The sequence below is a fragment of the Rhododendron vialii genome, chromosome 6a, assembly GCF_030253575.1.
Source record: "Rhododendron vialii isolate Sample 1 chromosome 6a, ASM3025357v1".
In the NCBI taxonomy this organism is placed as follows: Eukaryota; Viridiplantae; Streptophyta; class Magnoliopsida; order Ericales; family Ericaceae; genus Rhododendron; species Rhododendron vialii.
The window spans coordinates 9,282,952-9,309,876 of record NC_080562.1 but is presented as its reverse complement, the minus strand read 5'-3'; the positions used below and the strand labels follow the sequence as shown (position 1 = coordinate 9,309,876).

The following is a 26,925-nucleotide window of genomic DNA, read 5'->3' as shown; positions in this document are numbered from 1 at the left end:
TGGAGACAGTTGGAAAGAAAATCGCAATTGATAAGAGAGACTGTAAACGAATTGAACACCCAAACTCAAAGAACAGAAGAGAGAGTTTAGCACTCATGAATTCCACTCTCGTTATAAGGCAAGCAATGAGATATATGTAAATAAACACATGTATAGGGAAAGAGAGGAATCTGAGCGAGGTTGTATGTACCGATCCAGAGCGACAAAGGTAAACATTATCAGTCAGCTATGTGATCTTATCCGATGCCCTATTTGCCACATACATACCTATGATAAGAGCAAATTGGAATTAAGATCAAATACTAGCAGTTAATAATACCAGTGCTGGTGCGAGAATCAGCGCCAAGTACGACACCACCATCGTAAGTGACTCCTATGATGGTGGTTCCCATCGAATGTGGCACGTTCAGGTCTGCCATGCTTGGATCCATTCTGCTCAGATCTGGGGATTTGCGCAGGTAAACCCTAATGGAACTTATTAGTAAAGGGAAGAAGAGGGAGAGAGAGATAACAGGGCTGTTTCTTGGAGAGAGGGCAATGGAAGAAATTAGTAAAGGAATCCACTAGTGTGCCTGGTTCCATTTTTATATAAAATTATACTTATGGCCCTGTACTTTAAATAATCATAAAAAGTACCCCCTTAACTTCAAAAGCGAACACATTCACTCATACATTTTCATCTCATTAAGAGGTCAAGAGTTCGAGTCTCCCCACTTGCGTATGGATGTTCTTCCCTTAGAGGGATTTTCCTTTGGAAAAATAACGGCCCAGGACGTGTTTTGATAATTAATACCCGCCAAGGACAAGCTAAGAACATTTGTTAATGCTGAAAATGTCCTTGGCGAGTATAAATTATCAAAACACGTCATTGGCCGTTATTCCCCTTTTTCCTTTCTTGCTTTGTTTCTATCTTATAATGGGCTTATTTCTTGTATTGCTTGAGTTGTTGGTCTTCGTTATCTCGTGGACTCTTGCAATTAATGTAGTGTCTCGGGTTTGTACTATGTACTTCAAAAATGATCTCTTCTATCGATTAACAAAAAAAAAGTGTGGCAGTGAGTTTTTTCTTTAACACTAACGGAGAGGTACTTTCAGAACCACTTATCTCAGAAGGTAGGTTTTTCTTTTCTTGAGATTTCAAAAATCGCAAAAAAAACTTTTTCTTTGCCACCGACCTTGTCCTTGGGACCAGAGCCATTGAGTACAGAGATTGAGGCTAGGAATTTCATGGACGCTATTAGATCAGTAGCTGAATGGTCAGAGCCACAAGGAGTGGAGATGGTGGAGCCTAGTGTTCGGTTTACGTGTAGTGGTTAGTAATTTCCATGGTGAATATAGTTCACTGGTCAGTCAATTGGTTACATTGGCTAAAGTAAACAACACTGTAGCAACTCTTTAACTGAATAAAGGAAAAGAACAAGATACAGCAAGTTAACATTGTAAAAAAATAAAATAAAATGACCTTTGACCAGCAGTATATGACATCCATCAAGTATGGTCTAACGGCTGCCTCCACATACTCATCTACATTTACTTCCAATTTGCATTCATGTTGAATCTGCAACAAAATAAAAACCAACTCATTAAAATGAACGAAGGACTATCTCCAAAAATGAACCCAAAGTGCAAGAACTTAGCATACCTCTGTTGTTCTTCTCGCACTGTTTTGCAGTTGTTGCAATGGCTTAGCAAGTTCTGCCCATAACTGTATTTGTTCACTTGATTTGTCTACTGGAATGAAGCAACTAGAAAGAGCTGCAATTTGATGATGATCAAGATCGTTGAAGTTACCTGAATCACAAAATCATTCAGAACCCGTCCGTTTAGGAAGAGAGGCCTAATTTCTTGATTTGTTCTAATTAAAGGCTACCCAAAATTATACTTGTAAACAATAGGACTATGAGGCCGGAATGGACCTCAAACAACTCAGTTTGCAGTCCAGCGCCAAGATTTATCTCAAGCATGCAATGATTTAACTAACTACAAATAGTAAAGGCTGGCTGATTCCATAAAGTTTTTGAATTGAACAAACATATTCCTAAAATTCATACAAGTACAAATTTCATTAGTATGCCAATGTAAATCTCTGCAAACTTTCACACGCATCCAATGGCCATGGCCATAGCAAGCTCTTGACGGCGGAGGCATTGCAAAGACTTATGTTTTGTATGGTAAAAATCTTACTTTGTAAGATACAATCTAGTTTAATGTTTTGGTAGTTAAAAGCAGCATCTGCCTCCCTTTCTTGAGCCTTGTCGACAAGATGGAAATTTGATTTACATGAATTTTCATACTTTGAAAACTACGCATGATAGTCCCAATCGTATTTAAAAAATGTCTTCCTCAATATAGTGCATTGGTAGGAAAAAAATGTCTTCCTCATTGTGTATACAGATGCTCTGGACTATTAACGAAGGAAGTATGATAATGTGCACATAAATTGAATTGGGTCTCTAGCATGCCCTCTCTGATACCATTTGGCTTTGATTTGGGGGCATGGTTCTCCTGCAAAACAGGTATAGGAGGGCCACTGTTTCAATGGGATTCTTAAAGTAGCCACTTTGTGCATATTGCCAAAGGTTAGGACTGTCTCCAATCCTCCCCCGCCCATATCTCCAGTGATTGGGGACTACATGGGTTCTGTTATTGTTGTTGTTGGTAGGAAGAAAAGACAGCGTAGAAGAAAGGATAGCGTAAGAGAGAAAGAGGATGAGCGGTTAAACATCTACCAGGCGATTTACGGGAAAACAAAAATCAATGGGGAGGTACAAATTGGAAAAAAGAAGTTGAACCTATAGGTAATTATGTTTCAAAAATCTTCTTGGGTAACTTTGGAAAACCCTTAAAGCTCAGTAAAAGTGCAATTTTAAAAGGCCTCTTGGTAGCTCTACCATTGCATGTTGGGGCTGGCTCAGTCAGGGTTAATCAAATTACCTCATAATCCTATTTTCTATTTGTGACGCAGCAGTGAACCCTAATCGACATTATACTCTGCAAAGAAGGATAAAGTTATTCACCATTGAACATCAACTCCGTGACAAGGAGTTCATCTCCTGTGTCTATCAAGCAGGCTGCCCGTCCCTTCAACTGGACAACACCATCAGCATCATTATGGCCAAGTTTCTTCAGAACACGAGAACGGTTCTTAAGTTCATCACGAAAGTTTTGAAGCTGCAAATTTAAGACATATGTAAGTACAGCACAAAACAAGTAGCAGCACAGTGCAAATCATTCTCTACCATTTTGCAAGGGCATCAACTTATCCAACTAAACATTTTCATCTATTTCCTTTTGAACCTATTTCCAATCAGCACAATCCAACAACAATGGGCATTGCTTACAGAAAAGGTAAAAGACTTGGCTGACAAGCTCGAGAAGGTAGGTTTGAGTCTGAGAGCAGCAACTTTTTGCACAAAAGATTGGCTAAAATTAGGTTTGTTTACACTTACCCTTCCATCAGATTCGTTTAACGGGACCAAACACAGCCAATGTACTATTCTCAAAGTGCAACAACAGAATAAATATCTTAACACATCATGACATTAATACCATGTTAAGCCTTCAAAATCTTAATCCAAAGAGTCTCGCCCAAAAGCCTCTGGAAAACTCACTCTGATACGACGATAATATCCAACTCAAAACCAACTAGCAATAAGTGGAGAGGCTAGCAAAGGTCAAAAACTAGTTCTTAGTTTCGAAAGTGATAGCTAACCGATGTGGGACAATCTCTATTTCTCCAATACACCTTAAGACAAACACTAGGAAAGATCTGTACATTGTGGAGTCTCTATTATGTGTTAAGCTTTAGATACGAAACTATTCAGTTGAAACACATTCCAAACTAAACAACTTCCTCGAGCAGGTGGATTTACAACCCAGGCATCATGGAACATGCAAATATATGAAACACATACACAATGCCAATAGTTCATCTAGTTTGAACACACTTTCTTGTCAATGACATCTTCTTTTAAGGTCAGCGTGTGTTCTCCTTAATCTTTCAAGGAAAAGGCAATTTGTTTAAGAAATGGGCATTGGTATAGGGGAGCCACTATAGCAAAGGTATTCTAAGAGCAGCCACTTTGTGCATATATTGCCAAAGGTTAGGTCTGTCTCCAATCCTCCCCCAATGATTGGGGACTATATGGGTTCTGTTATTGTTGTTGTTGTTTAAGAAATTGGCATTATGATGCAGTAGGATTTAGGGGTATTGCCTACCTCTCGTAAAGCGGAGAAGCTATAGCCACATAAGAGCATTGCCTACCTCTCGTAATAAAAAGGTCTACATAAACAGGAATTAATCAAAATTTCAAGGCCTTAAGAAGTAAGAAACACGGAACAGAACATTTTTGGTGATTCAAATAAAAGAAATCTAAAATAAGCAGGGTTCACTTAGAGTGTAATTTAAACTTTGTTAGATGGTCATTCTCATTACATACCAGCCTACCAGGAAGAAGAAAATAAAGAACTCTTTCAGGCCTTGTTATCTCAGCCATCATCTTATTCTCGAGCTCAACTATATCAAGCTTCAGCTTATGATATTCAACTACCACAGCCTACAATTGTAAAATAAGAAGTTGCAGAATGCTATTCAACCCCAAAATTAAATGAAAAACAATGTGGATAAATTACCTCTCCAGAGGCATCCAAACTGGCGGCTTCATCTTCAAGCTTCGAAATCTTATTCCCCATATCTGGTAAAGCCTGAAGAGAGCACAGATGAATATTGTTAGTCATTATAGAGGAGAAGAGCAGATAAAAAACATGAGTTCAGAGGAAACCTTCTCATATTGAAATTGGTGAAATGAATTCCTGATAACATGCTCAGCAGTAAATTGACCTTCAGCATGGCTCATCAAATTCAAAATGGTGTAATAGCTCAATCTAAAGGTACTGACCAATGGAGCCGGTCTACCCAAAACCATCTCCTTCAGCGAATCCATCTCCATCTGGTATTGAATAAACATGCAGACAACATAGAGATATATAGACATGGTCCAAAGGAAAAGCAGTGCATACTGAAGGAACTAAAAATTCATTACAACTGCCACAGCATGGAATTTTAGAGTAGAAACATCACGGTAGCATTGACTTCTCAAGGAAGCCTTGTGTCTGCACTCAAGTGGCATAATGCTTATAGAAACTATATCTCTGCACCAACAGAACAGGATAACCAACCGAAGCGTTCATCAAGATGATTACTGAGACACTATTGAGACCAACCAGCTTTGGAAGAACTCCCAGGAATCTTGATTCTGAAGAGCAGTATATAGTAACTCGAGGGTGTATATAATGCAAACCGCACCCCCCCAAGCTTTAACAAGTGTGTATGTGTGCATTATGGACGGCAGCGAATGACCGAACAAGGAGAGCACCTGAGTCTCGCCCACGTGTTGAACCGTTGGATTCCAACCCAACTCTCCAATACGCCTCTAGAGAAAATTTTAAAATCATATCAAGAAAGCGAAATAATGCTGCTGCTACTACTACTACTACTACTACTACTACTACTCTCTCTCTCTCCTCCATTCTCTTTCTGTCTTCTGGCACTTCTTTCCTTTTCTCTCCCCCATGCAATTCTCCTCTCTCTGCATCCCCTTTTTGACAGTGCAATGTGATATTTCTCTGCTTTCCTCTCTTATCTCTACAAATTTTTGTTATGATCCTTTATACGATGGCTATTCCAGGTATCTACATTATTTAGAATGGTATTATTGAAACTTTTCCCTAAATATATTATGCATAAAACACTTGTGTTGAAAGATCATCGAAGAATGAGGGGCAAAGGAATTGATCCAAAAATATTCACATATTGGTCAACAGAATGGTTTCGAAGATTGTATTTTGGAACAAATTTTTTCATTGACTATTTTATTCCACAACATGAGGAAAAGCAAGTAAGAATTGCTAAATATCATCTACCAAAAAAGTTATTTCTTCAGATTTTTTTTGTTGAAAAGTAAATAACAATTTAGAGAAGGCGTTAAGGGAATGCCACCCATATACAAAAAAAGGCCACCAACACAAAACGCCCTATAAACCACCAAGTGAAATGAACAACTCCAACCAATCTATAAAATGATCAAGGAAACGTTAGAAAATAATAGGTCCTGTAAAGATCTAGAGCATACAGCTCCCCAATGATAAGGAACTTGGAACTGTAAACGGTGTGAGAGTTAAAACTTCAGATAAAAGAGACTGATTCTTAAGTAGCGATAAAATACAAATTTTACCAACCACACTTATATTACCTTAGCGTCAATCATTATAATACAAATACCATGCTCATCTTTACCGCGATGACCTGCTCTTCCACTCATTTGCATGAAATCAGACAACGCAATCAACAACTAAGAAAATATAAACCACAAACCAATGCAAAATACATTCCACGGTATGATGTGACGTTCACTCACCTGAATATACTCACCAGATCCAATGTAACGGTGACTATCTCCGTCCCATTTCTGAAAACTGGTAAAAACAACAGTTTTTGCAGGCATGTTTCGACCCATAGCAAACTGTAACATATTAAAACCAAACATATTGTTATTGAAGTCTAATACCCAATAGGATTCTACCGAGATATTAAGTGGCTGAATTTCAAATTTGATGTTTTAAGGAAACAAGCTGGTTGTCAGAACACGGAAATAATCTTACTGTCTCTATTGCAAAAAGTGCTTTAACAAGGCCTTCTTGAAAGAGAAGTTCCACCAGTTCCTTGATAATTGGGAGAAGCCCAGAATGATGAACAGCAATGCCTCGTTGAAGCAGTGGCAACATCAACTCGATAGCAGGTAGGTTTCTATCGTCTTCATTCAAACAAAGTATTGCATTTTGGAAAACCTGCTCCACAACATCTTTCTCCTCTTGGGTATTAAAGTCAAGTTTGCTCATCAACATTGCATGGTGTTCGCACTCTCTTCACCGGTTCAAACTTCCTTTCCATAATCATCTGAAATTTGGACAATATTGTCATAAGCATTATCAATAAATATATGGCAAGTGACACAAACCCTCGAAACAAAGCTTAGGAATATTCCAAAAAAAATTCAAAGAGGACCAATCCGCAGTAACTAGGACTTCACATGAATAGCAATTGATTTCATAACAAAATGCAGACCTTGACAATTTTGTATATGTCAGAACCACTTGAGGCAGTCCCGCCTCTCGCAATTCTGCCACTTGGTTTGGAATTAGCACCCTTGTTACCATCGCCCTGCTTCGCCAAAGAGTCCTACACTTTCATGAAATTGTCCTCCCTAAACTGATCATTTTCATCCGCAACAAGATACAATCCTGATCCCCCCATAGGGAACGCGTAGTGCTGCAGAGGCATCGGTCGGAAATCGGCGTACACCACATGACAAGGCTGTTTATGCAAATTACATATCCATTCTTCAAACTCGGTAGCATTGGACATCGTTGCCGAAAGGAATACCATTTTAATAGCTGGGGGCAAGAATATTATACTCTCTTCCCATACAACCCCTCTTTCTCGATCCCTCATGTAGTGAATTTCATCAAATATAACCCAAGCAACTTCCTTTAAAACCTCGGAACCTCTGTAAAGCATTCCTCTGAGGATCTCAGTGGTCATTATCAAACAACTGGCATTTGGCGAGAGAGTGACATCACCAGTCATCAACCCAACATCAGAGAACTCCTGGCTTAGCTCTCTGTACTTCTGGTTGCTTAAAGCTTTCAATGGGTAAGTATATATAACCCTTTGTTTCTCTCTAAAACCCATAGCAATTGCATACTCAGCAACAGCAGTTTTCCCAGCTGGAGTATGGGCAGAAACAAGAACAGACTCGTTTCGCTCTAAGCATGCCACTGAAACTTGCTGAAAAGGGTCGAGATTAAAGGGGTAGGTTTTAGCCATCTTGCCGTTTTAAACAGGATTTGACAAGGTCCCGTGAATGGTCTCGTCTAAGGTGGGAGTGTAGCCGCTTGGAACGGCGACTTCATGCACACATGTTCGTGCGGAGGAACTACTAGTACGGCATTTGGATGCAGATTCTTGCTGCTTCGGAACTACTACTTCCGTATCATTTTTGGGTACCTTACGTTTCCCAAGAGTTGCCAAATTGTCCTCCTCCATTCACTAGGGCTGGCTTTCAGGTCCTCTTATTTAATCTAATCTACTGAGGAAGAAAATAAGATTAGGGCGACAGTGTCGAATGCGAACTTCCACTGCAATGAAATGTGAAAATACTCCAACTACAAAACCGTCAACTACACCAACAATATTACAAACTCGAGAATCCCCTTTTGCCGCTACTATTAGAGTTTGTGAGCTTAAATACCGAGAGTACTACGATATAAACAAAAACCTCTGTATGTATGTATGTATGTACGTATAAAAATACGCAACCATATGTATGCTCACCTCTAATGGCGAATCCTCTGCGCTCTGAAACGCATGAAATTTGAAAACACAAAAACCCTAATGCCAGAAATTAGTTGCGGTATCTGATTGATTTATACATATGGGCCTTGTTTACTACTGTACTTGGACCGAAGAATGGGCTTCTTTCTCGGCTAAAGCCTGGGCGGCAAATAGAGCCGCAAATGAACTGACCCGTTATTCGGCTCGATAAAAACTCGTTCTAATTCGACTCGTCTATTAAACGAATTGAATTTAAACCTCAATTTTAGGCTAGTTTCATAAATGAGCCGAACCTAAGCCTAATAATATTCGGCTCGGTTATGCTCACGAACTTGAGATTAAAATATAATTAATAATACTTTGGGGGTTTATCTATAAATATTATATATTTTAGGGGTTTATGTATAATTTAGGTATTACTTTTACAAAGTACTCCGTAGTAGTATATATTTTAGGCATATATATATGTTTTGGTTCAACAATTAGAGTTCATAACGAAACATAGCCGCACCTCTCCCCCTGGTAATCTCTCTCTCTCTCTCTCTCTCTCTCTCTCACACACACACACACACACACACACCAGCGGCTCACCTCGCGGGTGCACCTCGACGCCGGTGACGGCGGAGAAGGCGCTGTCGTCCATCATCTCGCGAGGATGGAATGAGGCGAGGGACTTGGCCGACTACGGTTGATGAAGAACCGAGCCACTAATCTCTCTCTATTGTCTTTCCAATTCCGATCTCGGACGACTTTGTGGGTTGTCTTTCCAATTCCGATCTCGGACGACTCTGTGGGTTTCAATTTCAATTTGTTGCCTGGATTTGATTTTGAGCTCTGATTTGTAGCTTCTGTGAGGATTGATTCTATATTTGAGGTTTCTGGGTTTGTGTTCAGATTTCGGATGGAGAGAGGAGAGAGGGTTTTTTTTTAATTTTTTTGGGTGCAAATGACGTTTGGGACTGGGAAAAATTTCTCCCGAGCCGAATTCGAGCCTGAACTGTATTCTAAAAAAAAGTGTATTCGAGCCTGAATTCGGCTCGTTTAAGTCTAAGTCTAACGAGCCGAGCCGAACTCGAGCCTAACCTACACCTTAACGAACTGATCCCAAATATAACTAGGTTCGGCTTGATTCAGCTCGTTTACACCCCTGACGGCAAACGTGTATAGATAGGCAGGCCTCTTTTAAAATTTACACTGATAAATGTTTTCATAGTTTCAAATATTATACTATATTCGGTTAGTCCTTTTATATTTCAAGCTAATTTACAAAAAAAAAAAAAACCTCATAGCATAAGTGAAAATAGTCAAATAATTTTTTAATCTAATAATCTAGTGCACTCCGTATTCCTTTACTGTCACAGTTAATTATCCTAAGTTCCTATATATGAAAACTTATCCTTATCCCATATAGGTTTTTATGTAGGAAAACCTAATTCTTCTCCTTGTATTAAAAGTTAAAACCTATTCCAATTCTATATTTGAAAATTTATTCCTATTTTAGATCAACCCAATTAGCTGGTATTCTTAGTTAGTTTAGTTTAGTGACTTGACATTGATTTAATTAAAGAAGTTAAGACTTAAAACAATAGTTGTTTATATTTTTTTGTGTGTTGATATAAGTGAGCTTTGGTGAATTTAACAGAATTAGTTTTAGCATAAATTTTGGTTTGATTTATTTTTAAATTTTAAGTACTTTAAATAGTTTTATGGAGATGATATCTCATGCAGTCAGGTTCAAGCGAACCGTGGCTTCAAATGGAAATCGAACCATGTTTAAATGGTTCGGATTGGTTTGGTTTTATGAATCTTATACGTTGGTTTGATTTTCCAAACTCATAATCTGTACGTATTGATTTGTTCCTTGGTTTACGATAAAATTGAACTAATCTGATCCATGCTCCCTCCTAGAAAGATAGCAAAAGTACCTCTCCGTTAGTGTTAAAGAAAAAACTTACTGCCACACTTTTTTTTGGTTAATCGATAGAAAAGATCATTTTTGGAGTACATAGTACAAACCCGAGACACTCCATTAATTGCAAGAGTCCACGAGATAACCAAGCCCAACAACTCAACCAATACAATAAATAAGCCCATTATAAGATAGAAACAAAGAAAGAAAGGAAAAGGGGGAATAACGGCCAAAGACGTGTTTTGATAATTTATACTCGCCAATGACGTGTTCTTAGCTTGTCCTTGGCGGGTATTAATTATCAAAACACGTCATGGGCCATCATTTTTCCAAAGGAAAATCCCTCTAAGGGAAGAACATCCATACGCAAGTGGGGCGACTTGACCTCTTAATGAGATGAAAATGTAGGAGTGAATGTGTTCGCTTTTGAAGTTAAGGGGGTACTTTTTATGATTATTTAAAGTACAGGGCCGTAAGTATAATTTTATCTAAAAATGGAACCGGGCACACCAGCGGCCAGCGGATTCCTTTACTAATTTCTTCCATTGCCCTCTCTCCAAGAAACAGCCCTGTTATCTCTCTCTCCCTCTTCCTCCCTTTACTAATAAGTTCCACTAGGGTTTATATGTGCAAATCCCCAGATCTGAGCAGAATGGATCCAAGCATGGCAAACCTGAACGCGCCACATTCGATGGGAACCACCATCATAGGAGTCACTTACGACGGCGGTGTCATACTCGGCGCCGATTCTCGCACCAGCACTGGTATTATTAACTGGTATTATTAACTGCTAGTATTACCCCTTCCAATGCTATCTTAATTCCAATTTGTTGATCTTAATTCCAATTTGCTCTTATCATAGGTATGTATGTGGCAAATAGGGCATCGGATAAGATCACACAGCTGACTGATAATGTTTACCTCTGTCGCTCTGGATCGGTACATACAACCTCGCTAAGTCTCCTCTCTTTCCCTATACACGTGTTTATTTACATATATCTCATTGCCTGCCTTATAACGAGAGTGGAGTTCATGAGTGCTAAACTCTCTCTTCTGTTCTTTGAGTTTGGGTGTTCAATTCGTTTACAGCCTCTCTTATCAATTGCGATTTTCTTTCCGACTGTCTCCTACGATCCCACGTGTCAACGAGGGCTGTAACTCACAGCCATCTCCTACTACCTTTTTTCATGTTTAATTGGATCTTGTTTGCAACGAGTGCCAGAAATAGGAATCTTGAACACCTTGGAGGTCAAAGAAACTCCAAATCGAGGAATTAGGACAATTTCTTAAACATCATTTCTTTGTTTGTTTTGGTTGCTTATATATGATGCCTTCTTTTCAGGCAGCCGATTCGCAAGTTGTTGCAGATTATGTGCGCTACCATCTCCATCAACATACGTAAGTAGTGAACATTAGTTGTTGATTTATTCACCCTACTCTACACGTGTTCTAAATAATCATTTGATTAATTGTTTCCTTATAACGTTGTGTTGCTGGAACTTGTAAATCTGATATAATTCTACTCGGTTCTGAACTGAATTATTCTGTATTTGGTAAATAGTTAAGCCCGTGAAAGGAGGAAATCCGTTGAATATCCATTACCCACAGCAAGGAAATAACAATGCGCACAGAAAATATAACTTTAGCACAAATAACCAACACATAAGGAAAGATGGCAAGCAAAATTTTTGAAGTCAGCATTTGGAGTTTTCAAGAGCCTGGTCGTGTTATATCAGTGAAATGTCCAACTCAGTGATTAAGTAGCATTTAAGTTGGAATATCCTTTTCTTGAGATTCCATCATGTGATTTTAGAGAAAATATCTATTGATGTCATGCAGAACCATAAGAAATTTACCTGTAAAAGGTGGGGGCTTGTTATACATTTTCTCAAGAAGAAGGGGAAAAAAAAAACTGTTAGTAGGTTTTAATATCGATACGAGTACAGAGATGCCACGATGATGCAGGACAAATTGAAATAGGGCTAAGTATAATCAAACATAAGAGAAAAGGGCTGTTTTGGGGCTGTGAACACTAATTTGTAATTTTGTACGAAGAAGAAGAGAAAGGGTTAGAGAAGGATAGGTCTAAGCATCACACCTAGAAAACCCAAGACATCACACCTAGGGGCTCTTTAGCATCACACCAAAGATACGATTGCATCACACAATCAAATAGCTTGAAAGCTACTCAAATTTTCATTCATTCAATCATTCATGATTTCCCTTAAGGCTTACAATCTTATTTATAACCATTTCAACTTGACTCTAGAACTTCCCAAAAATAAATAACCTTTAGATTCCCAAAGACACATTTAACATAAACTCTTTGACTGCATTAAAGACATGGAAAAACTCAATGACTCTTTGATCAACTAATTGACTCTTCGACTATATTTAACATTAATGACATGGAAAAACCAAATGACTCTTTGATCAACTAATTGACTCTAAAGTTTTTGACTAGACATTAAATAGATATTTTGACTTGAATAGAACCCAAAAGTGTCTAGCCAATATCCCAAGTAGGACCCATGGGCAATCCTTACCCTCCAAGACCGAATAATGGTTAAATCATTGGAATGCCCCTGGCCACCTTTTCTGGACCGCATCACACGATATGGCTAGTTTGTATGGCTATGCATGCTATTTGTTCTGAGTTCTTCGTTTTTCTTTTTTCCACACGTCACTGTTGGATAACTCTGCTGTGCTTGATCAAATGTCATGTATTTTAATGCTCGCACTTCACTTTGAATCATCTGCAACCTTCCCGAACCTTTTCTACTTCTTTGAGATCTTCCCTTAATTTTCACATACCTTTGGCCGTTGGTTCTCAAATGTTTGAGTAGGCATATAAGAATTTTACTGTTTGTCTTTGCATTTAAGATTCCAAATGTGCTAACTTTTGAGATTTCATTGCTGTTTCTAAATAGTTTATACTCCTTTCTCTTATGCGTCTTTTGGTCAAACCATTCTCCTTTGTACAGGATAAGCCTTGGGCAGCCCGCTACAGTGAAGGTTGCTGCTAATATTGTGAGGCAAATATCATACAATAACAAGGTTTGTGCCCAATTTTTTCCTATATCTTCGTTTATTGAACCTCTTTTGTAAATTGGAATGGGCAGCAACGTGCAGAAAATCTCTTGAATCTTCTTTTTGTGTTTGAGTAGTTTCTGCACTTTTAATTACTTATAATATGTTTATACTTTGCAGAACATGCTACAAACCGGCATGATTGTGGGAGGATGGGACAAGTATGAAGGAGGTAAAATATATGGGGTGCCTCTTGGAGGAACTATTATAGAGCAGCCTTTTGCAATTGGAGGTGAATTCTTCAGATCACACATAATTCTCCGGTGTTTATGGTTGTGGTCTAATTATTGATCTTTTTCCTCGTTCTGACGTGAATTATCAATAGTCTATCTCCTCCAGTAATCTCCTATATTTATGGATTGCGTTGCATATGCTTACTACCTGGTTAAATTTTCATGGAGACATACCAACAATATTCAGTGTCTCCTTAAGTTTCTTGAGGTGAGGGTGCCAGAGGAAATTTAATTTGTAATGGGAGTATGTTCAAATTATTTTTTTATGAGTACGAGTTATAGGTTATGTAGTTCAGTTGCGATGTTTGTACATCTAAATATACAGTCTGGAAAAGAGAGGATCTAGGTCCCCTGGATATGGTAGATCCGTGGATATGATGTTATTTCTGCAATGCTTGGACTGTAATCTTCTTAGTTTTCGTGTACATAATCTTCTTTGAAACTGGATGAAGAAGATAAGGAGCAACACAAAATGATAAAAACAACATAGTTTAAAAGGATTTCCCGATGTGCATCACAAGATTTAGTGCAATAATTTTGACTGATGTTACTGACCAAAGGTCTTGTTTTTTGGGTTTTGCATCTAGGATCTGGCTCCAGTTATTTGTATGGTTTCTTCGATCAAGCATGGAAGGAAGGGATGACCAAAGATGAGGCTGAGGTTTGTTGTCGTATTTCTCTTTGATAACACGAGTATAGGAGTTTTATGTAACTTTATAGATTGTAACATGTGCTTACTTAATTTTGTAGAATTTTGAATCAGCAACTACTATTAACATGATTTATTACCATGATTAGCTCTAGATTGCAACATGTGCTTACTTAGATGTAATTTGCTGCTTTTCGTACTTACTTAGGTCTTCTTCTTCTTTTTTCTTTTCTTTTTTTAACTTCATTATTGAGTTTTTTTTCTTTTTCTTCTTCTTTTTATTTTTTTGTGGGGTGGGGGGGGGCGGGGTGGGGGGAGGTGGTTGGCACTTGGCACTGTCTTTGCACTTGCACATTCCTATCACATAATATCAGTGATCTAAATGTCCTATGATTCTCAGCCTCTTGTCTTTTTTTGCTCAATAGGTTCTTATGGACTGTACCTACTGATGACTTCCTTTGGCATTAACTTGGTCATCATGTCATTTCAGTATTTGGAAAAAGTTTCATGACCTGTCGGACATCCAGGACTTTGGGAGCCAAGCCAAAATGTCTATATTGTGGAACCAAAAAGAAATCCATAGCAACCATTGAATAAAAAATCTACATCCAAAACATATAATGTGGAATTTAAGTTGTAACCTTCTCTTCACCTTGAAAGTACTTGATACAAGACTTCCCTCTATTGATCAATTTTTAGATTGGTTTGAGCTTTTCTTGTCAAATAGGGGTGGTGTATAGGGCCTTTTTGTGTTGGTGGCCTTTTTTGTATACGGGCAGCATTCCCTTAATGCCATGTTTCTAATATAATTACTTATAAAAAATAAATAAAAAGAAAAGAAAGTACTTGATACAGGACTTGCCCCATCTCTGCCCAAGTTTTGGCAAACCTTGATACTTGAGACAATTTGTTGTTTCTCATTTTTTGCTTATCATAACATTATCATTTGGGTAGCATTGCAAGTAGATTATGTTGAAACATTAACCGACCTGTGACGTAGATAATTTTTTTACTTGATAAAACAAACATTTTTCGATCTGTAGTTCGTTGGATGGTTGATCTATTTCCCGAGTTTTTTTTAACAATTCCATTTTTTAACTGCAGAAATTAGTGGTGAAGGCAGTATCTCTTGCCATTGCGCGTGATGGTGCTAGCGGTGGTGTTGTTCGGACCGTCATTGTGAGTTCTATATGAAATTTACTTCGAGCCTTGCATCTTTTTGTTTGTCACATCCTAGTAAAACAATACTGACCCTGAGCTCTTGATGTAGTTGAGGTTCAACAGCAATTTCCTATGGAATTTCAACCCTGTGATGACATGTCTTTCTTATGGTGGACATGTGGTGTAATTAATGGTAGCCCATTATACCACAGGAGCTTATTTGAATTCAGTGACCTCATTGGGCCATACAGAATTCCCCCAAAAAAAAGGATTTACGTACATGTTTTATTATAATGAGAGGTTGCTTTGTTGTTCACTTGCTTTACGAGACAAAAGACATGAGGTAGGTGACAGATCCATTCCTGAAGTACTAGGGTTGGGGGTTGTTGATTTGGGTTGAGCGGTTTGCACATTGTCATTTAAATTTTCAGTCTTTCTGTTGTCACTAATACATAAAAGTAAAAATCCTCATCTAGTAAACCTTCTACCTAAAACTTGACAAGTTAACTTCCTCCGCTACCCAGCCAAAGATTGGGAGAAGAAATTAATTAGGAAAAAAAAGGAAACTAAAAATGCCTTATTCCTCTACTCTTACTAGCCGGCATCTGCAGATGGATGACAAACGTAAAATTGACTTTTTCTGTTTCCATCTAGCTGCCATCGTCTGTTTCTACCTAGTTCTTGGATGTATCAAACAAACAATGACGCTGTCACGGTGATGCGCTATGTGTAAGATGACAATAATGTATTTAGACAATACATTCTAGGAATGAGCAGTGTTGTTGGTTCCAGAACTTGGTACTTCTTGTGGGTGTTATTAGTTGTTACTATGTGCCTACATTTTCTCTATTTGTATTCGAAGGTGTATATATCCTTAAAGTTTGTTGGGCCGTCTGCAAAGCTTTTTCATCGGCTTTGTTGAGGGGCTCCTACAGGTTGGCATCAATCACAGACAAGCAATTTCTACGAAAAGGGGGATACAAACACGGTGAGCCGTGGGGGTAGAGAGTAAAATTTTCGGTCATTACATTGTAACCGCTAAATATTTAAGCTAGAGCTCTTATCGAATGCGTTATCGAGTGATAATGTATTTCTATATTACACTTACAGCCCAATACTTTTGAAGTTACATATATTTACCCCCAAAACGATTTAAAGCCACCCTGTTTTCAGGCATGTCCTACTCTCACCATACATGTTCCTGTCGTGTCTGACTAGGATACGGCAACCTCCTAGGTGTGTCAGTGCTTCATAGTTGCCTAGTTGGCAATATGCTTTGGTTTTTGACATTAAACATTCTCGGGGCAATATTCTTCCTCATTTTCTTAGGATAGTAGAAGCTTAAATTGCCAGGATTTGTTGCTGTTGTCTCCCTTGGTTTGCCTTGTTCAAGCTCAGTTCCTTACGACGATGGTTCTGTTTTCTCAGATAAACTCAGAGGGGGTGACGAGGAACTTCTACCCAGGAGATTCACTTCCACTGTGGCATGAGGAGCTGGAGCCACAGAATTCCCTGCTTGATAGATTGTCATCCTCGTCTTCCGAGCCAATGGTCACTTAGGATTTCTTTCTGGATAACTCAGGATATTCAGGCAGCCTGTCAGAAAGATTTCTTATCCTTAAATTTGGTTCTGCTCTGCAATAACTGATTCCATAGACTATTTATGCATTCAAGTTTATGTGTTTGTAAAAGTCAATCATTGCAGTATGTTTTTCATTTTATGTATTACTCTGTCTAGCAAAGTTAGTCAAGACTTGGCCTCTGGCTTTGTTTTGTAGTTTTTCCTGTGGGGATGTGACTGACATTTGTCGGTTACAGTAGTCCACTTAACCCGGAAAGTTATGATCAATGGCACACCCTCTTGACAAAAATATCACTCTTATACCGGAGCTGTTGGTTTGATTCCCGGATTACACATAGATGGGACCGGATTACAAGTGTTGTTAAAACTGCATGTGCAGCATTTGGATGCATTGTTGTTGGTTAAGGGATTATTTAGGTAGGCCTACGATGAATCATCCAGAGTATAAAATATGCTATAGGTGAGGATGTGATTTAGCCGTCTCATTATTCTTACTCCATGTTGAGGCTTTTTTATTTTTTGAACGGACATGTAGAGACTATGAGATTATCTGCTCCTATCAATCCGGATTCTGGACAGACATTTTCCTCTTGATCTGCTGCGGAATAATTGAGGTAGTTACATCAGCCGAGACCAATGAAGCAGGGCCTTAAGGCAGACTATTTTCATTACCTTGAAAAACCACTGCAGTAGGGAGGCTTACACAATAACCGAGGATGCGAGCAATCTTCACCAAGAAATGACACCCTTGGGGTATTTACTCTCACAAATCCCAGTGAAAACTATAAACAACAAAAAAGTATGTGGACTGAAGTCGCTCAACACAATCGAGGCCTGGTATCTTTCATGATTGTGAGCAATTCCATTAAAATGGTTGAGGAGTAATCTACCAATCCAATCCGAAGATCTATGACTGAGCAATAGAATTTTCAAGGTGTGTTTCACTAACTAAAATAAGTACTTATTTTTTTAATTTAAGATGATGTACTGTGAGAGAATGACTTGTCTCGTAAAACAAAAAATAAATACTTAAAAAATAAAAACTTAAACGGACTCGGGCCTCAGGCTTTCTCTACAATGCACCTGAGTATAAGAGAGGTCAGTACGTGAAACATGGGTTGACAATAAGTTCAGGAAAAAAAAAATACTTCAATGCACTTTTTACATTTTTCAATACATTCTCATATTTAATACATTTGTCATATATTTCAATACACTTTTTAAACCTTAATACCTTAATGACATTTTCCATTTTCCTCTATGACTTGTGAGTTGGTTTGGAAGTTGATATACCAGCTTTAACTGCTAAAGGGTTAATCCAATAGTTATGATCCTGACAGAGTTGTTTGTCCTTACTATTACCTCGATTCAATATGATTGTAGCAAAACAAGAACTCGAAAAATGCATTTTTGTTAAAAAAATCAAACTATTTGTGTAACAACCCGTAATTTTTATCATTAATAATATCATTTAAAAAGTATTATTCATAATAATAAAATTCTTTTCCTTAATAGATATATACAAATATAATAATCTTATCTTATTTTTATTCAATTTGCATGCATGCACACTCCTTCTATCTCTCCCTCTCCTACTCAGTCTCTATTTTCTCCCTGATCATATATTCGTCCTTATCTCTTCCATCTCAAAGCCCAAAAGATAGAATTTTCATTAAAATCAATCCTATCCTACACCACCAAAATTCACCTATAAATACCCCACCCCATTGACCCACGAGCATACCACGATATTTCACACACTCCACCGACCAAGAAAAAAGAAAAAAACAGAAGAAAACCAAGCTCCAATCAATGGAGTTTTAGAGAGAGAAAGTTAGAGTGAGAAAAGTGGGTTTCATAGTTACGTTCAACCGAAACCCAATTCCCCCGTTCTAATCACTTCCTACAACTCCAAGCATCCCTAAATATCATCCAATTCGGCCCCAAGGTCCCCCCTCGACAAAACCCGAAGTCATCTTCTCCAAATTCAAAGTTTCGGTTTTTGATCCGATTCTACAAACTCAAGGTACTATAATCCTATCCAACTACTTCTCTATTTTCCCTAAGTATAATTGAATTGTTTTGACTATTTATTAGGGCATGAAATGAGCCTGAATGAAAAATATAGCTCACACCAATTTGATATTATTTTTGAACCGGACATGTTATTTGTAATTATTTACATAAACGATGACCCTTATGATATTTATTTTACAATCCTTTTGATATTAATATTATGAAAAACTACTGATGTGATATTATTTTCTTACAGTGTAAAATTAGTATAAAATAGGGAAAAAAACCGAAATGGTCCTTGTAGTTTAGTATTTGTGTCAACTGATTCCTGCAATTTGAATTGGCTCGATTTACACTTTGTAGTTCTCATTTTGTTTCAACTTGGTCCAATTACTAACTGCCGTTAGACTTCGTTAACCTCAGACACGAATGAGCCCTTTTTCTAGGGTTAAAATCGTAATTTGTCATTTTCCTCTTACCCTAATATACCTCTAAACCAAAACACAGAGTCTCATTGTTCCATTCTCCATTTTTTTCACGGCTTCCATTCTCTATTTGTCGCGCCCGAGATTTTACCTTCGACTGAAACGTGTCTCGTTCGCCTTCGGGGGGAAGGAGTGAGAGGGATTATGGCCAAAATAAGTTATCCGATTCTTATGGATTGCGACGTGGTTCTTGAAAAAAAAAGAAAAAATGACGAGTTTTATATTCTATAAAAGGGGTTCGGATATTTTGAAAAATGTTTGAATTTTAGAAAATGAAGTGAGTTTTATTTTAAAAAGAATCAAACTTTCATTAAGCTGCCTACATATCTCCGGGTAAAAGAGAATCAAGTCCGGCCATAGTTTGGGCCATAAAAGGGGTTTAGAAAAAAACTTAGTGTCTCCACCGGGTATAGAGTTTAGGTGTGCCTTGTCACTTTTTGAATATCGGAAGAATAATTCAAGTATTTTAGAAAAAAAAAACACGGGCCAGAGAACCCGATTTTTAGAAAAAATTGACTCGATTTTGCTTTTTAGGAAAAGGTTTTAAGTCTGCGAGGTTAGAGAAGAAAGCGTTTGGTAATTTTCACTAGAAAATGGACCCATTTGTGTCGGGAGTTAACGGAGGCTAACGACAGTTAATAATTGGACCAAGTTGAAACGAAATGGAAACTACAGAGTGTAAATCGAGTCAATTCAAACTGTAGGGACCATGTTGACACAAACACTAAACTACAAGGATCATTTCGGTTTTTTCCCCTATAAAATATATTAGTTATATCAGTTTAATTTATTTGGTAGATTGAGTTGGTTAATAAAAGTTTTTAAGTTAATAATACTCCTATTTAGAAATTTTTAAATGTTTCGAAATAATTTTGCGACCTTTCGAAGAACGTTTTACCACTCGAACTATTTTTCCTAGACTCCTCGCATCTCAAAGATGATATCTTGTTAATTTCATATTTTTTTTCTTTACTTAATTTACTATTTATTATTATTTTTACAGTGCTTTCAATTAAAATTGCCTTACGACCTTATAAACCTTATTATTAATGCCCGAGTAATTTTATTTAAACTCCTTACCTTCCGAAAATGAAACGTTATTAACCTCGACCTATTTTATTTATTAAATAATTTATTATCCATTTATTTTACTTTCGACAACTTTTGTTAATATTTTTATTTAAAATAATTCCGCGACCCTCCGAACCCAACTTTTGACACTCAACTGGTTGCATGGACCTTTAGAACTCTTATTAAGGTCATGTTAATAATTCTAATATTTTTACCTAATTAATGTATTTAATTATTTTTTTTAAAATTCTTTTAAAAAGTTCTTACTTATTATCATCTTGGCCATACGAGATTAAGGGCAACGACCTATTCATAAAAAGTTGCGTGATTGCATTGCTTACTAATTGTTTTGTTTATTATTTGATTAATTGTATATTGCACCACTACTTGATTTGAATGCTAGATTGGATCCTAGAGATATGGGGTAGTATGCGAAATAAAATTCACTTAGACGGTGCTAGGTAATGGATAAATTGAGAAGTTTTTCTTTTTAGAAATTGCCTACAGGCTGAATTTTGAGATGTGATGAGATTGAAACTGGCGAGAGTCCAGTGATGAATTGATAGACTGGCGGGAGTCCAGTGATGATTGTGAAGTTATTTGTGAAGTGGTGTATAAGATAGGCAAACTCTAGTTGTGATTCAGACATGATAAGTTTTTCCTTTGTCGTAGTTATTGAGGTGCACACTCGGTATATAACTTAGGTGTATCTGCGACAGTAAAGGGAAGTGATCTCATGGGACCGAGCATGGCTAGCGATTAGGAAGGAAAGATCTCGCGAATGAGATCTTAGATCACACGATAGGTTAATGGATAATAATAAACTGGCTTATGTGAAAAATATCTGTTTGACTTCTTCGATTCAATATTATCTTGTTACCTGCTAGTTGTATAGTAGGAGGGGTGGTTGGATTGGATTATTCTATTAGGTGATTTATCATTCACGGATACGTCTGTATCCTGGCAAATCGTTTACTTCGGCGATCAATTTGCCAGAGGGCACAGGATTCAATGGAGAGGATTAAAAAATGGTGCAGTTCGACACTGAAAGAATATCAGGAACAAAGATCGAGTATGTTTCGGATTTGTATCAAGCCTAGAGTCAGCTCTGAAGTTAATGTATTTTGAATTAGTAAATTTATCATGTAACTGTAATAGCTAAACTTTATTTTGAAAAATTATATTTATTTAGCAAATTTTCTTAAGATTTTATTTTATATTGCTTCCGAAAAATCAGGGCGTTACAATTTGCTGCAAGTTATTAAATATCAATGTGTGCTTTTAATTTATCAAAAAAAGTTTGAACTTTTTGATATATAATGTAATTTTTTAAGTTCTCGCTTTGCAAAGCGGACAATCTTTTTGGAATGAAAGGAGTATAATAAATTACAGACAACAGTGCACACCATAATATCTACCATGTCAAGGCAAGTGATTCAAAATGGAGAATAGTTACCCCAAAATGGAGAATGAATGGGCTTTCAATGCTTTATTCTAAAGTAAAAAATAGAGAAGTGAATTTGAGTAAGTAAATTTGCAGACTCGTGAAACTTTTGGAATTTCAATTATCCAAAAACGGAGATTAAATATCTAGGTTTATCCCTTATGTATATTGACTTTAAAATTCAAATCCAACCATATTCTTTCTTTTTTGTGTTTACAAAATTTGTAGTAGGAATCGTACTATTAGAGTCATCCAGACCGTATATTCAATTAAGAAAAAGACAAAAAGAGATCCAGACCGTATCCGGGCTCTGTTTGTTTGATTTGGCAGGTCTAAAATACTAGTGGGAGAGATTCGGTAGAAATACTGACCCGTTGAAGAAAATTTATCTAGACGTCGGCCGAAGATGGATGAATCATTACCTTTGGGGGTCGTTTGGATGCCGAAGAAGGAAGGGGGATAAGTTATAACCCCTCCCTTAGACCCGGGCCCATCTCTAAGACCTGGTTTGGGAAGCCAAATTGAGAGGTCTTCGTTTATTCCCTTTCTTGCGGAAGACCGGAGAAGAGGGCAATGAGGGGTATTATTTTCGGATAGGGTTTGAGGTGTCCATAAATTATCCCCCCCAATCCCCCTCCTTCTTGGACGATTTTGCCCCTCCTAATCCCCTCCCCCAACCCCCAACCCTCCTGGGTTTTCGTCTGCTGCAACAGACAGCGAAACAGGAAGAAAAAGAGGAAGAACAAGAGAACACCAGCAGATTGGAGATCGAACCTGTGACGTTCAGCCGGGATCGGAGAAAGGGAGTGTCGTAGTTCTTCTTATTCTTCTTCTCTGCCTCTTCGTCTTCTTCTCCTGTTCTCTCTCTCTCTCTCAAGAGCTGCCTGGAACCGGAAGTGATAAGAACGAGGGTTAAAAGAAAAGAAAATTTATCATGTGCATGTGTGCCATGTGCTCTCACTAAAAAAAGGGTATTAAAATTTCCCCACTAAAAAAAAAATTTAAAAAAATGCTTTAAAAATGTTTTTTAATTTTTTTTATGTATTAAATTAATTAGTTAATTAGTGAACTGAATTATTATTGTTTAATTATGAAAAAGTAATTAAGTGCATATATGCCCATGCAACCCCACCCATCCACTGTGCTTAAAAAAATGAAATTATTGCTTGCCTTTGATCCAAAATAAACGAAATTATAAAATAAAGCACTTTAAAAAAAAATTATAATTTTTGATACTTATTACATTGATTAAATTATAAGTAAAATAAATTATTACGGCTTAAATTGTGAAAGAATAATTAAATTTGTAATTATATATAAAATGTAATATATAATTAATTTAGGGACTACACAAGGGCAAAAAGGTCATTTGACAGCTTTTTACATTATTCACCCTTCCTTATACCTCCTATTAATCTTTCATCCAAATGAAGTACTATTTAATTCCCATTTTCTAATACCTCATCTAAACAACCTACTATTTAATCCCCTCCATAAACATCACATCAATGTGGGCCCTCTCTTATTAACTAATACCCCTACTATCTTATCCCCTTAGGGCTTGCTTGGATAGAGTAAAAACTGGAGGGGAAAAATAAGAGGGGGTGTATGGGGAGGGACCCACCCCTTATCCCCCGTTTGGCATTCCATTTGTTCTCCCTGATAATTTCTTACCCCCTCATCGTTTCCCCCTCTTCTAGGGTTTCTCGGGTGTTAATTTTGGGCTCCTCTGGAGGTGCCCAAAAATAATCCGGCTGAAGAGGGCTGATTTGTGGACGAATATACCCTTCGTTATCCCCTTTTCCCACCCCCAAGCCTCGTCGTTTACCATTTGTGTTGCCGCCCTTTTCTGGTCTGTGGAAGATAGGGTTTTGGTGGCGATTTGGGGGCGATTTGGTCGATATTTGCTTGTGCGAACTCAGGTATGGTTTCCAATCGCGATTTTTCTCACGCCCTCATCTTTATCCTGCGATCTAGGGTTTGTTAGATCCATGTTTTCGTTTGTTTGTACGCGATTGTGGTTGAGATTGCTGAAAAATGAAACCATCTCTGTGTGTGTTTGTTTCTGTGCTTGATTAGTGGTTTGATGATGGGTTTCTTGAGTCGTTGCATGTACGGTTTGTGAGATGAAAGCACATGTTGTGGGTTTCTGTACAGAGAAGGCTTCCTATTGTATAAAGCCAAATGTCTTTTGTTCTGTGGAAAAAAAAAACAAAAAAACCTATATAAATCTGAGCTGAATGAGATTGATTTATCTAAGCGTTGCCCCAGATTTTCGATTAATATGATTGTGGGGTTTTCCTCTGGCAAAGATAATCGGAATATTTATTTTCTTGACAGTAGAACCTTAGTCACGCCAAAAACTATTAGTAGATCTCATTCAAAGTTCATTTATCTTGGAAAAAAAATATAAGGTGAAGATAAATATATTTTGAAGTGATATTGGTGTTCGATTAATATGATTGATAACTTGACATATGTCCGCAGAAGGATTTTAAAAGTGAATGTTTCTAGAATTGGTACGAGTCCTGGTAAATAAAAAAAATTTAGTGAAAAAACTTGTAATGCTTTGACTGAGTGAATTTAGTGAGTGTATTTAGAAAATCACACGTACTAGGAGGATATGTTTTTATGCTTTGACTAAGTGAAAAAAGGTAATGAAGGGTGGAGGATATGTTTTTATAACTAAAAATGTGTTAAGCAAGGGTTTTGATTAATTGATTACTGAATTGTTATGATATGTTTTTCTTGTTTGTCAATGTGACTTGAGTATGTAGGGTGCGTGTATGAAAAGTGCAGGTTTTGGTTACTTTTTTACGTGGAGGTTATAGTTGTGTGTTGTGGCAAGTTTTGGCCTATATTGGTTTCGTTTGGACCTGGTTTTGTGGTTTGTTTTTGGGTTGAAAGTGCATGGTTTGGTTTTCTTGTACATGCAGGTTACGGCCACTGTTTTTGGGTAGCATAGTGTAGCTTATGTTTATACATGCAGGTTATGGTTGGGTTTTGTAGCAAGTTTTGGCCCCTGTTGGTTGGGTTTATTAGAACTGCGTTTTGTGGTCTGTTTGTTTGAAGAAACTATAAGATTTCGTTGTGTTTGTGGCTGCATTTGTGGGTTAAAACTGGAGGTATAAACATAAGGAAAATGAAAACATTTTCAACTCAGAAACAGAGGCCAAAACCCCAAGTTTTTAACCAGAAGTAGGTGTGAAAACTGCTTCATAAACTGAAGCAGAACCTGCATGTTTAAACCAGTTGGCTACAGGAGCAAAAGTTGGTTTCCAATTGGAGGTTTTGGTTCAGGTTAAATGGTGGCTAACACATGCAGTTTTATGCCATATATTAGGATGTTTACACACAAAAAGAGGCTAACACATGCAGTTTTAATCCACAAATATAGGCCAGAACCTGCATGTATGGATGAACAACAATGTATAGTATTAGAATGGTAACATAGGGGTTTTAGTTATTGGTGGTGCTATAGGTAACCAATGTTAGGTCATTTGTTAATTGTTGAGTTAAGGGCCTGCTTGGATGAGTAGTAAAACAATGTCGACAACTATAGTCCTATGCTTCCTTTTAGAGCTTAGATTCAACTGCACTGAACAAGCTACACGTCGTAGAACGTTTGTGAGCATTACGAGTTAGAGTGAAACTATGTACTTACATATTTACCATAAACGACCAATTAGGAGATTCATGATATGGCTATACTCTGTGTTTGTTCTAAATTGCATGAAGCCATTTTTTAAGTTTTTACAATGGCAAGATTAAGCAGAACAGAAATTAGGAGAAGAGAAGAGGAAGAGGCATTTATTGCGTTAAACATGTACATTCGTGCTGCAATGGGCGTGTTTCGGCTGTATTGCTTCATTCTGTCGACGGCACAGTATCCCCGTCCCGAGTTGTCTCCAAATCCAAACTACTACCAGACCCAAGTAGATGCCGTGAATAGGCTTGTCCATGGTAATGAAGTAGACTGCCACGAGCAGTTGAGGGTAAATAGGCATACATTTTTTAGGTTGTGCTGTCTACTTCGAGGTGTTGGGTTAGGAGACTCGCGCAATGTTTGTCTTGAGGAGAGGGTAGCGATTTTTTTGTTTATCCTCAGTCACCATACAAAACAGAGGCGTACGAAATTGCACTTTTGGAGATCGACTGAAACTGTGAGCAGACATTTCAATGTCGTACTCCAAGGTGTGTTGCGCCTTTTTGACATGCTCCTAGTAAGGCCAGAGCCCGTACCTCCTAACTACCACGACAGTAGATGGAGTTGGTTTCAGGTAAACTTTAATTAAATTCTAAGTAAATCTTCCATTTGGTTTTCTCTACTTGACCATGTCAACGTAGTATTAATTTTGTGATATTGATGTTGTCATAGAATTGTCTCGGGGCATTGGACGGGACGTACGTGCCAGTTAATCCCCCAGCAGTTGACAGGCCACGCTATAGGTCAAGGAAAAGTGAGATTGCCACAAACGTTTTAGGTGTATGTAGTCGAGACCTAAACTTTGTCTTCGTCTTGTCTGGTTGGGAGGGGTCGGCCACTGACTCTAGGATCTTGGCCAACGCCATTTCAAGACCCGATGGTTTGAGAGTCCCCCGTGGTATGTGTCAATTCCTTAGTTCACCTTCCTTTCACTCTAGTTGTAGTATGAACCATTCCTTTAATGCCGTAACTTTCATTCGTACAGGACATTACTATCTTGTCGATGCCGGCTACCAAAATTCCGAGGGTTTTCTAGCTCCTTACCGCGGGCAACGATATCACATTAACATTTGGAGGCAAGGTCACATGCCAACTACGAAAGAGAAGTACTTCAACATGAAGCACTCCGCTGCTAGGAATGTGATTGAGCGAAGCTTTGGTGTGTTGAAGATGCGGTTTGCAATATT

The 26,925-nt window shown here is 37.7% G+C and overlaps 1 protein-coding gene, 1 long non-coding RNA gene, 1 other non-coding gene and 1 pseudogene across 4 annotated transcripts; 2 read left to right on the top strand and 2 right to left on the bottom strand.

The window, feature by feature from the left end:
- Nucleotides 1–884: 884 nt before the first annotated feature.
- Nucleotides 885–8,237, bottom strand: LOC131328363 (DExH-box ATP-dependent RNA helicase DExH10-like; annotated as a pseudogene).
- Nucleotides 2,409–2,515, top strand: LOC131331647 (small nucleolar RNA snoR100). Its single transcript, XR_009201454.1, has one exon. It is a non-coding gene; the product is annotated as a small nucleolar RNA snoR100 (small nucleolar RNA).
- Nucleotides 8,238–8,883: 646 nt separating the features above from the next.
- Nucleotides 8,884–10,453, bottom strand: LOC131331339 (uncharacterized). Its single transcript, XR_009201361.1, has 2 exons — nt 9,180–10,453; nt 8,884–9,141 (listed from the first exon to the last, which is right to left on the bottom strand). It is a non-coding gene; the product is annotated as an uncharacterized LOC131331339 (long non-coding RNA).
- A 364-nt stretch (nt 10,454–10,817) lies between these two features.
- Nucleotides 10,818–17,305, top strand: LOC131331335 (proteasome subunit beta type-6). Of its 2 annotated transcripts, none has more exons than XM_058365223.1 (8): nt 10,818–11,065; nt 11,164–11,240; nt 11,644–11,699; nt 13,286–13,358; nt 13,512–13,623; nt 14,212–14,285; nt 15,378–15,452; nt 16,863–17,305. In XM_058365223.1, the coding sequence occupies exons 1-8, from the start codon at nt 10,927–10,929 to the stop codon at nt 16,992–16,994; spliced, it is 738 nt and encodes a 245-aa protein (XP_058221206.1). In that variant the 5' UTR covers nt 10,818–10,926; the 3' UTR covers nt 16,995–17,305. The 2 variants fall into 2 exon arrangements, with proteins under 2 accessions (XP_058221206.1, XP_058221207.1); XM_058365224.1 differs by lacking the exon at nt 16,863–17,305 and adding an exon at nt 15,544–16,344 and having other exon boundaries at nt 10,828–11,065.
- Nucleotides 17,306–26,925: the final 9,620 nt, after the last annotated feature.